The 15750-nt window shown below is 37.3% G+C and overlaps 1 protein-coding gene across 11 annotated transcripts in view; it reads right to left on the reverse strand.

Moving 5' to 3' along the window:
• Positions 1 to 15750, reverse strand: part of mast4 (microtubule associated serine/threonine kinase family member 4) — a 112200-nt gene that overhangs the window by 66723 nt on the left and 29727 nt on the right. For 9 of the 11 annotated variants that reach the window (XM_082541851.1, XM_082541849.1, XM_082541841.1 and 6 more), the window contains 2 exons: positions 11886 to 12039; positions 5364 to 5491 (listed from right to left, as the gene is read on the reverse strand). The exons of the other annotated variants lie outside the window; for them this stretch is intronic. In XM_082541851.1, the coding sequence (XP_082397977.1) occupies positions 5364 to 5491; positions 11886 to 12039 (282 nt within the window). The remainder of the gene's footprint in view (positions 1 to 5363; positions 5492 to 11885; positions 12040 to 15750) is intronic. 11 annotated transcript variants of the gene reach the window in all.

Consider the following 15750-nt stretch of genomic DNA (forward strand, 5'->3'; position numbering starts at 1 on the left):
CAGAAAAGCCTCTGGGAAAAGTCCAGGGGTTGTCTGTGACTCATTTCCTCCTGGCAGGTGGACAGCTGAGGTTGTTTTCACTACCTTTGGAGAAAAAAGGGAGAGCTGGCACTGAGAGTGCTGATTGAGTGACCCACAGCCTCTGCTCTGCCCGGGCTTATCAGACCAATAGGTAACCTGCAGATATAAGGCAGGCAGAGGAGGGACATGGCATGTGAAGAAAGCAGTAAGACTAGAAAGAGTGTATTCCCTCCATACAAATCAGTGTCAGCCATACTAAGGCCCAAAACTGACAACCTGTGAATGAATTAAGTAAGCCTTAAACCTTTAAAACAAGGGGAAAAGGTGACCAACAAGAAACAGAAGCCACTCAATTCCTCTCTATTTTATTTAATTTGGACAATACTGAGTGACCATGTAAATACAAATACAAATCCCTTCATAAGATGAAATTTAACGGTTTAAAGGTCAATCTACGTTCCTACTCTCACCTATGGTCATGAACTCTGGGTAGTGACCAAAAGAATGAGGTCGCAGATATAAGCTGTGGAAATCAGTTTTCCTTCGAAGGGTAGCTGGGTTCTCCCTTAGCTTAATTTGGGCGGTTGGTTGGTTATTTATATTCAGGTTTAGTGTAGATTTTGGTCAGTAAGAGAGTTGTGGTAACCCAAACCATCACCGCACATACCAGCTGTGATGGTTTGGGTAGAAAGGTAGAGAAAGCAATACGTCGCTCAATGTCCTCAAAAAAAGGAAGTACAAACATCTCAGCATCTGGTTTACAATAGACAATAACATCTGTAATTTTCTATTTATGGCACAACTCTTCCTTGTGTGCCTTGACATAAACTGCATTTCCTTCCTTTGCAAACACAAACTACTCCAACTACAATGATATCAGTAAAGGACATCAGTGACTGACGAGAGTCCACAAAGGCACAACATCAGGATTATGACAGTCTTATCTCCATATCACACCAGACGTGAGGTATTGATTTTCTGCCAAAGAGCATCACAGTCAAGAGAGATGGGCCACGCTACTCAAAAAACCATGCACACTCAGGGGAATGATGGAAAACCATGATGGACAGAAAAGGCAAAGACCAATAACAGCAATCCAGTGAGGTAAAGGGGTAAAACATTGCTGTGAGATCTTGAGGTCATCTGTGCAAAGGTGGTGCTTTTTTGCACAGATAGAAAACAAATAGATGGAGACGAAGTAAAAAAAACAAACAAAAAAAAACAAAACCTAAGTATAGGATAGGAGTATTAACATGGAGCCTGCCTTTAGCTAACTTCTAATGTGAGCAAGAAATAACATGCTGATTCTTGGCAAGTTAAATAATATCTTAGTTTAGTATGTTTGTATATTTGCATTTGCTTGGGTATTCTTTCACGTTTGTACTGTATTCTTTGTAAACAATTTCAGATGAGGTGCTAGCTCCTGTTCGTATGGGGTTTGATTACACTAAATACAAGTCAAACTTACCAAAATGGAAATCCATCAAGCAGACATTTGACTCAAACCACTAAACAATATCAACCCATTGATGCCGGCAGAGCAAAAGTCAGAAGATGAACAAAGTCCCTAGACTGTCATTGGATGAATCCTCTGCACATTGGAAATGTCTGCAAAAAGGAAATTATCCAATGAAGATCCAGAAAAGAAACCAATGAGCTGTCTAACCACAGGCATTGTAGAATTATGTCTTTAGTGATATGTTAACTGTATCTTGTACAGTTTTAATGCCATTTCCTGATAAACATATTTATACAAAACCCCTGCCAGAGTACAAAGTAATGAAAACTACCTTTGTGGTAGTCATGGAAAACCACCTACAGTTGGCAGAGGACCATTTTAAACTAACAAGAAAGCATCCAATTCTGGCAGCAAGTCTGTTCAGACAAGAATGCATCTGCCAAATCTAACCAGGGTTACAACTGACCACAATGACAGACTATAACAGAGTTTGTATTCTGGCAGGCCTCCATTCATTCATTGTGATTATAGCCGAGGACTGGAGGGCTTCCCGATCATAACCATGACTATGACAAATGTCATTCTGCCTGCAAGGTCTAAGTGACAGGAATAATCGTTTCATGTTTAAGTAAACTGTTTAAGAGTTTTTACCCTAAAACGGTATTCAGGCAAAGTTATCCTCCAAAGCAGGGAAATATTCATTTACAAAAAAGTGTGAAATTACCAAAATTTAATCAATTAAAACTGTAAGAAGAAAACCAAGAAAAAGCATGATCGACAAGAAGCTAAGATATTCATCCATTTTGCTCCTCTCTCAAGGTCAGCCAATTCAACATGTTTTCTAAGCTCATTCTGAAGGCAGGCTAATACAGTGGCTGTAGATGAACCCCTGAGGTGTCAGTGCAGCCGACTTCAAAAGATACTGTTAAGATATAGCCATTCAGCACACATCAGCCATTCAGCTTGTGTCCACACAACACCGTATCCGGGCAGCGGTCACCAGTATTTCATTTTCTCCTGCCGTTAAGCACTGAGTCACCAGAGTCATGCAAACAGTGTTAAGAATAAGAATCAGCAGAAGAGAATGGCACAATCTTTGTTCCTAAAGGAACAACGATAACACCTGGCCATACGTTGTGTACATACAAAAAGAAGATGGAGTTGTAAAGACGTACACGTTTAAGAATAATCAAGTCTTTGTTAGACAGATTTTAAGACATTTGTCTGAACTTAAAATTCTATGTTTTAACCAGTAAATATAAGGGGATAGAGGAAAAAATCAATATAGCATAATATCGTAATATTTTGCATGGTGATAATCATTATCAATATTTTATTAAATAAATTAAAATACTACAAACAAGAGGGCTCATCTCATGCGTCACTATCCTGAGATAATGTTAATAAAACCATAAAGCACTGGAACATTAAATTCTTCTATCTTTAAAAGGAGAGCTAAGCTAAGAAAATTTAAATAGTTTATCTCATTTGATAAAAGCAGTATTGACAGTTTGACTTTAAAAACATAATTTGCAGTTGAAAAAGGGCGATACGTTTTTTGTAAAGTCATTAACAACAAATGATGCACATTAATTTTCATGAGTGCTAAATAATTTACAATACTTGTCCAGTGTCATTTTCAAGTTACAAATACAAACAGCACTATACAGCAGCAGCTTTTTGAAACACATTATGAAAGTCTGTCACAGCTCGATCACGGGACTCAACACTCAACCACTTAACATTGTTCTTCCCATATTACATTTGTATGGGAGGCACCACGTTTCATCAAGCTAAAGGAACAAAAGACGTTTGGTTACACTCGAATAATTTTCAGAGGTTGAACCAAGGCCACAACCTTTCACTGACCTTAAACATGTCCTGGGAGATCCTACAAATAACATTCAAAAAAAAAAAAAAAAAAAACACACACAAAACTATCGCTTGAAAATATTGTACGTTAGCCTCTTAGGACCTCATGGCCTTATAGACTGTGCTATGAGTGCACAAAATTGACTTTTGACTCCATCTGGGCTCACAATGACACAAATGCACTTTTATGTTAACACACTGGATAAACAGAACCTGATAAATGTGGCACTGTGTCTTAGTAGCCTAATACAAATCTGCCGAGACAGAAAGATTTTTGTCAATGATAGTTTAACCAAGTATTTGACCTAATGCTCAATGTGTACAAGGGCTGTGTTACAATAACACATAACATAAAAGTCACAGATGTCAAACTGATTGAACACATTAGCTGAAGGACATCTTCACACGAGAATTAAGTTACAGCAAATCATGTACAGAGCACAATAACCAAAAGGAAAATGTGAAGCTTTTACAAGCACAAGGGCACATGTATTTAAGTTCCACATAGTGAAAACACACTAGCGCCCCCAAGTGTAAGGAAGCAGGCCGGCTATTTTAATACCTGACTTGTACCAAGACAAAATTTGTTAAGATTAAAAACAGCAGAATATTTAAAAAAAAAAAATTGTTTATCAAACTACATAACATATGTCTATTTGACAAAATAGTCCATCAGTTTGACTGCAGCACATTAATGTAAACACTGTCAACATGAAATAATGAGTCGTTTGAAAAACAGACACCCTCAAGTGCCTGTTTTAGGGTGAACACACTGTGATCACTGAGCATCAGTTAGCAAAAATGTGCTTTCACGGTAAGTAAGCAGAGACACACCTGTGCATACAAACATACACCTTACTTTTTTTTTTTATTACATTAACCTTTTCTGTAACCGATTGCAAGCACACACAGAAATGACTCATAGGTTAACAGCATTAGATTACCCTCTTCCTTTGATTGCATCTTGGTCCTGAGATAATAAGATCACAATACGGCATCAGAGTATCTATCAGTGTCATCTGAAAGAACCGAGCGGGAGCACAGTGAAGGTCAGGTCTGTCTTCATGACGCAATTTATGTCAAAGCACTGATGCACCTGGACCTCAATCAACATCATCCCCTTTTTTTAATGTTTAGACTTTAAACTACACAGATATGCACCAGTTTAAAATTGCCTTCGTGCATCTGGTACGATATCTCTGATCAATATTAATACTGATGTTGCTGATGTGCAGTCCGTCATATACTGTATCAACAGAAAATGCAGAAATGTAAACCGGTTTATAAACAGAAATAGAAACATTTACAGAACAAACAACGCAGTTAGGCGTTTCATTATCTGTCAGTAGTGACAGGATACAGTCATTAAGAAAAACATACAGGTCATTCGCTGGACCACAAGTTAGTGGAAATACATGAAACTAAAAATAAAACCCATGAAAAAACTGTTAGTCTCAGTCACTGACAGCAGGAGGTACACTTACCTGAAAATCTTGATATTGGCTCACACTAGTAAGCAACTAATTATACCTTTTTTGGTTTTTGCTGTTGTTTTATTTTTTGAAGTATTATACACTTGCAAAAACAAATAGCAAGCTAGCTTTATGTATTAAGAAGAAAGATGTTCAATTATTTGCGATTAATTTGATTTTGGATTGATTGGATTTATAATTTTGTCATTTCAAAGTTTTTGTTAAAACATACTTTAAATTTTAGTAGGATTTAGGGAAGGTTTGGCTGACGGGAACATTTAATGACATATGTGCTACCATGTTTATTTCTGACTGCCTGCAGGAGGAAAATATAAGAAAAACCCTCTTACTGTATCTAATATATTTAACTGTTATTCAGACACTACTTATATGCAGAGTGTCTTCTATGCAGTGCTTATATGCGAGGGGTCCAATATTATGGAACAACTGGTTTAGTGAAATTTACAAAACAACGGCTTTTGTGTCTGCCTGAATCAGGGTAACAGATTTCACAGTGGCTGACATAATGAATTACTCACCAGGCTGGAGGTGAGGGAGGGGTCTGACTTTCCAAGGTTCAGGGAACGCATTCGAACCAGGTTAGACGTCTCAGATGATGCCTGGCCAGCTGTCTGCTGAAGGTTAGTGGGTAGCAGAAGATATTTGCCTGCAAAACAAAACAGGAGAGAAAACACTGAACACAAGCACAGTGAAAATTTGAATTAATTATATTTGAGAACTACAGAAAATAAATGACTAGTTTGATAAGTTTGGACAACAATGTAAAAGCGCCCATCTTGCTAAGATTCAATGTTGTTTGATATAATTTCAAAAAAAATTAGAAGACAAAACTTGAAGCATCTTTTTATCTTTCATCTCAGATTTTTACCTCAGTTTTAAGTAAAACAACCCAACACAGGTGAAACGGTTAAACGAGGTCCAACTACACCAGCTCATTCACAAGCATTTCCTAATCACTCATACTATCAGTATTCTGAGTTACAGGCCCTCAAAGCAACCTTTTGACCATTGTTATGCACTCATTTGTTTTTAATTAATAATTTACTCTCATAACTTTTTGTAAGAATAACATTTGGCATTTAATGCACAGAATAGTTACAGAGTGGACTGGAAAGCAGGGTGAGAGTCGGACAGGAGTGACACACATGGAGCCTAAAGAGGCTTCTGCTCAACCAGGTAAGCACAAAACTTCTTAACAGGGACTGGTTTAAAAAAAAATAAAAATAAATTTATACAATTGTGTCTAAATCTAAAGCCAGAATCCTTTACACAGCCTGATAATCCATGACCACAGGAAGAAAACAGGGAGACTACAGGTCAAATGTCGAGTAACAGGAAAGACAAGAAAATCTTTCTGCTCTTGTTGAACGTGCTGAGCTGAATTTCCAACAGCCAGGCGGGATGTCGAGGATTTAGATTAAGAAGGGGGGGGGAAAACTAACTAACAGTGCCACCACAGTTTACTAAAAGTAAACAAATGGGTTGCCCTATAAGTTTTAAAAATAACAGCACTCCTGCACAACAATATTCTTTGCAAAGCTGAATATGGCAGCTAGATGGCAGCAATTCTACTTTTACCTCTCACCCACTTTTATCTCCCATCTTCTATCATAAATCTTCAGCACACAAAGGCAGGGCAAAGATGAAGGCTAATTCAGAGGCTCACCATTTAAATTAGTGGACTTCACTGTGAAACTGGATTTTCATGAATTTGAAAAAAAATGTCTCGTTTGTATCCAAAAGTGTAATGTTCAGTTTACAGAATAAACAGAAGAACAGTGAGAAGGAAGGCAAGATAAGAAGGCTGAGCACAAAACAGAAAGGGAGGAGGTATGTCAAAAACATTTAGCCTAAGGCAGGCCTCCATTTATCAGGTATGTTTTGCTCAAGATAAGCTAAAAAGGGAAGTTTGTCAATTCACTGCATTGCTAACAGCAAAATCTGAATTCAAACAATAATGCTATTTAAGATGCATCTATGTCCAGAAGACGTTTTAATTTCATTTTCAGTTTGAAAACCTACACTCCTGCTAAAAAGCTCTGAGTCACGTAACACTGTTCCTGTTTTCTGGAAAGAAAAACACATGTTGACATTAGATAAAACAACGAGTGTAAGAGGAGCTGAAAAGGCCTCTAAAGATTTTCCATTTAAATTAATGAGCTACGGTGCCATTAATAACTCAGTCTTATTCAACATTCCCAATTAATTTCATGTTAATTACATAAATTCAACAAATTTGCTTTTCTGTTGAGATCAAACACTTTTCTAAATGAGCTTTATGAGCGCTACTGATGATGATTATCAAAATGATTAAAGCAATCTTATTTTAAGCAAAAACATAAAAATCTATCATCATAATAGTACATGGATTCTATTATTTTTAGTCTCAGCTTTAATACCCTCACTAGTTAAATGTCTCTGTTGTGCCCAACTACAGCTATAGCTGTTGCTGGGCACAACACCAGATGTATACATGCGAGTAGCAATTACCTGCCCTATAACCAGGTACGTGTAACATTGTGTCTGTGACATTTCTCTCAAATGTTTTATCTTAATTGCATGCTGGTGAGTAATGCAATACAATTATGATTATGCAATCTGATGTATCAGAAGTGGACCACTGTATAATCTAGGATAGGCAGTAATTGCATTATGGCATTACTCTCCCGTTACAAGCGTGCAATGCAATGTTCAGAAATTTGGAACATTTACAGAATTAATTAGATCAGTTACATACAGTAGACATTTCTGTTATGTTCATGACAACATATTATTTTACTTTTCAATATTTTTCTAACCACTGTGGTTCATTATATATCTCTAACTGTTGTTCTCTGAAACCCAGTTGTTGATTTCACTCCCATGTGGGAGTAAATCAGCAGACCTGACCCTTAAATAACCTTTAAAGTAGACACAGTGAAATGTCAGCTTTTATTGTTGTTGGGCAATAAAGATAGTACTGGTGCAGTAGTCTCATCTTTCTTCTCAAGGTTCTACAGAAAATTAAAGGGAAAAATAAGCTGTTTTTTGTTTTGTCACATTTCTTTTCCATAGCAGACTAATTATGAATATCCGTTTTAGGCTTTAGTCAGACAACCGCTTTGTAATAAATAAGACTATCTGCTCATATCTGCCTATTGTGCTGCTGTAATCCTGACAGTTGCACTGTGATCACTGCTTCAAAACCAAGAGAACAGAGGGGAGACCAAACAGGATGAGGAGGGAAAATTAAAGTCCTTCCTTCCTTACCAGCAAAAGTTTTCCTCACTAGAGCCCATCACATCCCAGCACAAAGGAAATCTGTCACACACTAGTCAACACTTTCAGAAACAGGGGTGTCGGGGGGGGGGGGGGGGGGGGGCAGTTTTATTTAGATTTTGAACAGGTATTTGAAAGGTCATTTCCTAGATCTTTCAACCACACCTCTTCGAACCATCATGTGTAATACACTGAAACAAATTAGAGTCTCTACACACACACACTGCTTCAGTTTAACACACTGTTTAAAGCTAACTTATTGCTATGTTCATGCATGCTTCCAGAACCTTGAAGGGTAAAAGAGGTAACCTGTTTAACCTTCAAATTCAATTTAGTCCAACTTGTCTAAATTTAAGCGATTAAGCTACACTGTTTAGTCACAATGTATAAATGTATAAAGTCAGAAATAAATTGCTTCCCAAAGAAATCTGTAAATTGTTCATAGAAAGAGAAGGTGGGTATAACTTAAGAGGGAAATGGAATTTAAAAATACAAAGTGCTAGAACAACTTTAAGAACTATGTCAATCTCAATTGCAGGAGTTAAATTATGGAACAGTCTAACAGAAGAAATAAAAGACAGTCAAAACATAAAACAGTTTAAAGTAAAATATAAAAACCTAATTTTAAATAAGTATAAGAATGAAGAAAACGGGGTTAACCCAGGACGGTAATGTTGCTGGTAATGGTGTTGCGGTTCTTTTTTGGTTGTTTTTTTGTTTTTTTGTTTTGTTTTGGTTTGTTGTTTTTCCATAACTTGTGTATCTGCAAATATACACATTCTGTATTTTTCATATGAAAGAAACTATACTGTGGTGGGGCTTGCTAATTTCTTGTTTTTGATTTATGTATGTTATGTTTTGTTTTACTTCATATGTTTATATGTTTCATATGTTGTTTGTTTAATTTAAGACAAAAAAAAATTAAATGAATGAGAGGTAAAACTTGAGGGGGTAGGGACAAATAAGTAAATACTTCAGCCTACTCCTTTTCAAACAAATAATGGAATGATATTTTGTAATGATTGTGAAGGCACATGTTTGAAATGTTTGAAATAAAAATGAACTGAACTGAACTGAACTGTTCACATTACCAGGACAGAAACACTCCTCATCCTGTTTATATCTCAAGCACTTCTGTATTAAGTATATTCAAAGCTGACCGTAGCTTTTATATGAACACAAAGATTTGACTATACTAGTCTTAAAACCTAGTGTATGATATGGATTTCTGTAAAGATTGCAAGTACTGCCCTGACCCAGGCATGTTGGGTCTGCAGTTGTGCTGTTAACCTAAAGACTCACTGATTTCAAAAACTTTTCCATTTTGATACTAAATTTCTGGTGTATACATCACTGAAGCACACAGTATTCAACAACTTTTCAAAAGCAGTCAGTACCCTGCAGGCTGCAAGCACAAATAATCTATAGCAAAACCCAAGAAAAATACATTTTGAGTAAGAAACCAAAACATCACACTCATCTTGTTCTAGTCAGGAAAAGAGAACTTGCTGTGTGCAGTTTGTTTAGCCTTATGTTTTATGCAGCCCTATTAGTAAAGGCTAATCCTTTTATTCAAAGCTGCACCTGATGAAAACAATTTTCTACTGAATGTTAAAAGGTTAGCATTTCAATTAGCGAGCTGGGTCTCCATAAATACGTCACGAGGGAAAAAATAAGCTGTTCAAAGTCAAGGGGCTTCCAATTACTGAATCAAAGCAAACAAGGCCAGTGAGCACATAAAACCCCAAAACAAAACATATTAATACAAAGTGGTGCTGGCCACCACTTAAACTGGCCTAGTGTAAGGATGAAACACCATTCTTTTAGAAGACATTCATTGTGTGTTGATGAGTGAGCGACACCTGATCCCATTTGGATAAAGCTACTGTAATCCCAGATGATACATTATAGAATAAAGGTACTCACTGAGAATGACTTTGTACTTGTTAGCAGCAACTCTTAATTCCAAGTAGATCCAAAATATGAGCAAAGTGCCCCTCAGAGCATAACAGAACATACAGTGGTTTTCCATTTATCTGACACCTGTCTCCATCTCTAACAGTTCACCCACTGATATATCCAGACAGATACTGAAACTTGAAGCTGTTTGTTGCATTTTATTTTCCATAGCGCTCTCTCTGAGAGTGACAGTATGCCGTTTCTATGATTTTACTTCCACAGGGGTATGCACTGACTAAATATTTGAGCCTGACTAAAAGATTTGCTATGGGTGAAAATGGGCCATGGCAGTGAGTGTTATAGTCAAGCGTGATATTGTCCTTCACATAAAATAATGAATGTCGGTCTCAGAGTGAGGAATTAAGGTTATTTATTTCACACTTGTATTGTATTTATATTGTATGTATATAACACAACAACAGTCACCTTAAGGTGCTTTATATTTTAAGGTAAAGACCCTTCAATAATAAAGAGAAAACAATGAAATGACCAAACACTTGGCGACAGAGAGAAGGAAAAACTCCCTTCTAACAGGAAGAAATGTCTGGAGAAAGAAACCACTGAACCAGGCTCTGGGAGGTGCAGCTATCTGCTGCCACCGGTCCGCAGTGATGGAGACTTTGCTTCTAATGCCAAATATTTTTCAAATAGCTTTCTTGTGTTTAAATGTACAACAGCTATTCCAGTACAGCTATTTCTGCATGTATTCAAATGGTTAAAAGGCCCGAGTGCTTCTCTAAAGTGTATGACTTCACCCTTTTCCAACCACATGCCACATGATACCAAACATTTTTGAACTCACCGTTCATTGTGAGAAAAAAATGTTCTGTAAAACCACACATAATGCCAGCAAATAGCCTGCGCATAATTCCATAACGATGCTGTTATGTTTTACAGTTTCGCAAGGTGTCCAGTTTGGTGGTATTTAAGACGGATCTGTGGTGTCTGCAGATGATGATGTAATCGTTTTGGCTTTAGCAACTGATGCATCACTGATGCATTCTCAAATTTCTTCCTGTAAAAGGGTGAAACTTTTGTTGAATTCCTCGGGCAATGCTCTCTCAGAGTAACACACAGGCACACACTAACACTGAAAATTGTTCACAGTAGGATCTGTGGATTATCCTGATTATTAACCAAGGCAGCTTCTGGAAATACATTTTAAAGTCACTTTTCAATGCTCTTAACACCATAAATTAAATTCCACTGTACTATAAAGCCACTAATAATTGAAAGCAAAAACATCTCCATAGCTGCTAATCACTAATGATAAGAGGGAAAACATGTTCTGGATTAAAGACCTATTCATGATGGCTCAGCCAACTATGTTTGAATGATTAAGTGTTGCCTCTGTCTCTGGGGTCAACCACTCTGAATACATTTTCAAGCAGTGGGAAGTGGTGAAAATTACACATGAAGGTACATTTCACTGAGTTGGGAATTATTAAGTGATTTGATGAGGGACTTTTATGTTTGCTTACTGGATCCTTCATGTGGAGTTTTTATTAATGTTTTGGTTACACAGAGAAAACTTAATTACAGTGAAGGAAATCAGGCTGAACAAAAATACACAAACTCTCCTCTTAAGTGGTTTTAAAGAGTGTATGTCATATGTTTATTATTTGTGTACCCAGACTATGAGTCATAATATTATGGGAATACGGGAACAACCAAAAAGGCAGCCCCAAAGGAGAAAACTTTCCAGAACCAAAGACGTTTTCATCTTTGCTAGGATCTGGCTAGGATCTGGCAGCACTTGCTCATAGATGATGTCAATCTTTCAGTGTAAATCAAACTAGTGAGAACTTTAAAAAAAACATTACCTGTGAGTCCACCTCCAAGGCTCCTCCTTCTAATGTTTCTTCCATCCTCACTGAGATGTCGTTTAAATTTGAGTGCAGGACTTAACCCATGTGTCAGCTCTGGGTTACTGGACTTCCTGAGGTATGTGTAGGGTGGGTAGAGGATGTTATCAAACTAGGAAAAGAACAAAGGCACAAAGAATTGAAGAATTAAGTTTAGCAAACTTTCTTGGAGGCAAAGCAATACAAGTGCAAAAATCCAAAATAAACTTTTATATAATGAAAAAAAGAATTTAGCTTGTATAATATTTTTCAGCATTTAATCAGTAATGCAGTAATAGTATGTTGCTTTTTAAGAATAATTTTCTATCTTGAGGTGGCTGTAGCTCACGTGGTAGAGTAGGTCACCTACTAATCAAAAGGTTGGCAGTTTGATCCCATCTGCCCCATTCTGGATGCTTGGATAGTATCTCGGGCGAGATACTTACCCCATCGAGTATAGGGCAAGTATCCATCTCACACACATCCTGTATGAATGTGTGTGTGTGTCAATTTACTTCTGGTCATTAAAGACTCTTTGCTGAAGGAGACCTGCAGAGTCTAAATACATCAGGCAAACCCAAGGACAGGCTTGGACTTCTCAGACAATTTTGAAAGGGAATTGCCAGAGTGTTTTCCAGAACAGAAACGTTCAGCAAAAAGCTTGTAGCAACATCTGATTAATTCCAAATGTCATTCTTAGTTCAAGAATACTGAATGTGAAAGACTGTCATGTAAGCACGCCCTAAGTACTCAGTGTGCTTTCATTATTCATAATTCATGAGAAATGTTTAAAAGAAAAATGCCCAACTGTTTATGTCAAGAAATATGACAAACCCATTGCTAACACTCCTCATGATACAAGCACAACACATTACAGAAGTCCATTGTATTCTCAGGAGATAATAACTTGTATGAAGCTCAGAACAAATAAAACCTAGGAAGAGGCCCTCCCTGAGAATACAAAGACATACAAGGCTCAGAGCACTCTGTGGAAGGAAGTGCCCTTTGCTTCTCTGTGGGATGATTCATGATCCTAAATCTATGAAGGACAATGAAAACGAACCCTCTGTAGGGTGACATGAGCTCACAGTAAATACAGAAGTCTAAGGCAACAGCTATATAGTAAAAAGAAAGAAAAAGCATAAGCAAATAATAGCTGTACTTTTGAAATGCTAAATACATAAACTTAACAATAAAGTTACCCACTGGTACTAAAACACATTATTAACAATAAGCACACAGTAACAGGACAGTTTACAGGACCTTACAGGACTGTACCATCAAGATCTCATGATTTTGAAACGCCCAGGCTCTACAACAGTAATGGTCGCTGTTAAAACATAATATGGTATTTGTGCTGAGGGCAAATATCACTGTGCATATCAGTCTGAGTTGTAGAACTGCTAGACATGATGAACAGCAAACCACGTGCCGCATAGTGGAGAATGCATAGACTTTTAGCTGTGTATAAGCACACACGTCAACTGCATTTATACCAAGGTGGCACATAGAGTTCAGTACATGGAAAAGGATGGCTTAAATCAGATATCACCCTGCGTCCACACACCTGAATCAAATGATTAGTTCGTAACCAGGCCTCTCGAGAACCTTAAGACATGTTGAGGAGGAAATTGAGCCATTTAAATCAGCTGTGTTGGATCAAGGACACATCTAAAACCTGCAGGCCACCAGCCATTGAGGCCTGGAGCTGGACACCCCTGGCTTAAATGTACTGTGTGTATTCACAGAATGAATTTGCTATACAATGTAAGCACATGTAATGCTGAGTGTATTAAACAAACACAGTGACAAAGACTTTTCATCTGTACTTCAATATTTGAGTTACACTTACACATTTTTTTGGTCCTGATTAAGTCGATCCTGGTTAGGCTACCAGTCTATCACAGAGCCAACACAGAGAGACAGACAACCACACAACTACAGACAGTTTAGAATCACCAGCTAACCTAACAAGCATGTATCTGGATTGTGGGAGGATGTCAGAGTAGCCGAAGAGAAGTCCAGCAGGCGCAGGAAGACCATGGACTCAAACCAGGACATCCTTGCTATTGGTATAGCTCCACTGTACTGCCTACAAGTTATCTAGATATGCCTCAATTCCATTATTACTTTGATTATGTATAACAACAACTCATTCTTTAATGCAAACTGTACGGTAGCACTACATACTAATAAGCTTTACATAAGCTAAGTGAGCGAAAAATACAAGGATTTCAACTTGAATCTCAATACACAGTACTCAGTCTCAAGCATCTTCATCACACTATAATTGCAGGAACCCTGTAGTTCACTGCAACCTCCAGTTTCCTATCTGAATGTCCTTTGAAGACTAAAAGGTTCAGTCATCTGTTAAGCTCAGGATTTGGCTGCACCAGCTTTATGTGGATTGGATGCACAGTCTCTGCTAAATCCTTATTTACAACATCAGGTTGCACCATTAAAAACAGACTCACTCACTTGAATAATGTGCAAGATAGTTGCTAGGAAACTATCTGTTTCTCAATCTGAAACACAGGCCCATCAAAAGCAAACAACTGCGCAAACAGGAAGTATCTGTGGCATCATTAAAATGGTTTTAGGGGCAAAAGATGCAAATCATTAACATGCGTACATGAAGAAATATGTTTTAGAGGTAGTGTTGTGCAAGCTGTTTACAATGAAGTCACTGATCATATTAAACAAAAACTAATCCTTAAGTTAGATATGCTTGGGTTTTTCTGTCTGATACTGATTACAGTTTAATATTGGTTCACTCATGTTTAGTTTCTAATACTGAATGGTAATGTTTTTCCCAAAAGATACTAATAATCAGGTGTTCCAGGGAGAAATCAGAAGCGACTGTAGAGCTGACTCTCTGTATAAATGGAATCGCGCAGTCATTCAGGAGCTAGTAGCTTGAAAGGAGTAACTCAGGAGTAACTGCAATTTCCCTCATAAATATCTACAACAAGCTATAATTCTCTGTTCACGGGTCTGCTACAAAAAATAAAACTGTAGGTAAGAATCCTGATATTTAAGTGGCTTTATTGAAATTTCAACCATGTGCAGTGGTACAGTACACAGTGAAGCGAGACAGTTTTCCTCCAATGGTGCTACATGTCACAGACAATCAACACAGGACTAAATACATTGCAAATTCTTGCAAATCTAATTTAGTGAGCTGTCCTGATTACAGCTAGCATTTGTGTGTGTAAAATTCAGAGTAATTAATATATGTAAACAAAAGTAGCAGCTAATTAAGTATGATTAACACTAATTTAGTGATGTTGAAATAGTTGGTAAAGACTAAAACTAATGTGATGATATAGCAAATTGTGACCTTCCTAACAGCTGGTGTAACAGTGCCCAGGTGTTTAAAGCCAAATGCATTTAAAATAATCACACATGAACAGATGGTTATGCAACTTTCAAGCACACAGATAATAACCAGACACTGCATAAATAAGCAGCTTACGGTTATGCCGTAAAACAATTTGTGAAAACTCCTGCATCATTCAGTCCTAACTTCTGAATGCCAGCGATGAAAGGTGGCACACGTACAATGACCTGATGGACGTCCTTTAATCGATTAAAATAACCACGTGACTGCTTTGTGCTTCTACAGCAAAAGGAAGTTGTACAATTTTGCAGAACTTCTGTTTCTCAATAACTTCTTTTGCCAGGCGTCATCTTTTACTCAAGGCTGTTTTTCTGACTTATTCTGGCCTTTTCTATTGTACATATGTATCAATTATTTTAAACGAGAAGCAGTGTAGCAGTTCTCTTCTGTTAGTTGGACCCTATTAACTATAACTAGCAGATTACTTGGATTTATATGTTCTGC

This window comes from Aulonocara stuartgranti (assembly GCF_965226115.1).
Source record: "Aulonocara stuartgranti genome assembly, chromosome: 7".
Classification (NCBI taxonomy): Eukaryota; Metazoa; Chordata; class Actinopteri; order Cichliformes; family Cichlidae; genus Aulonocara; species Aulonocara stuartgranti.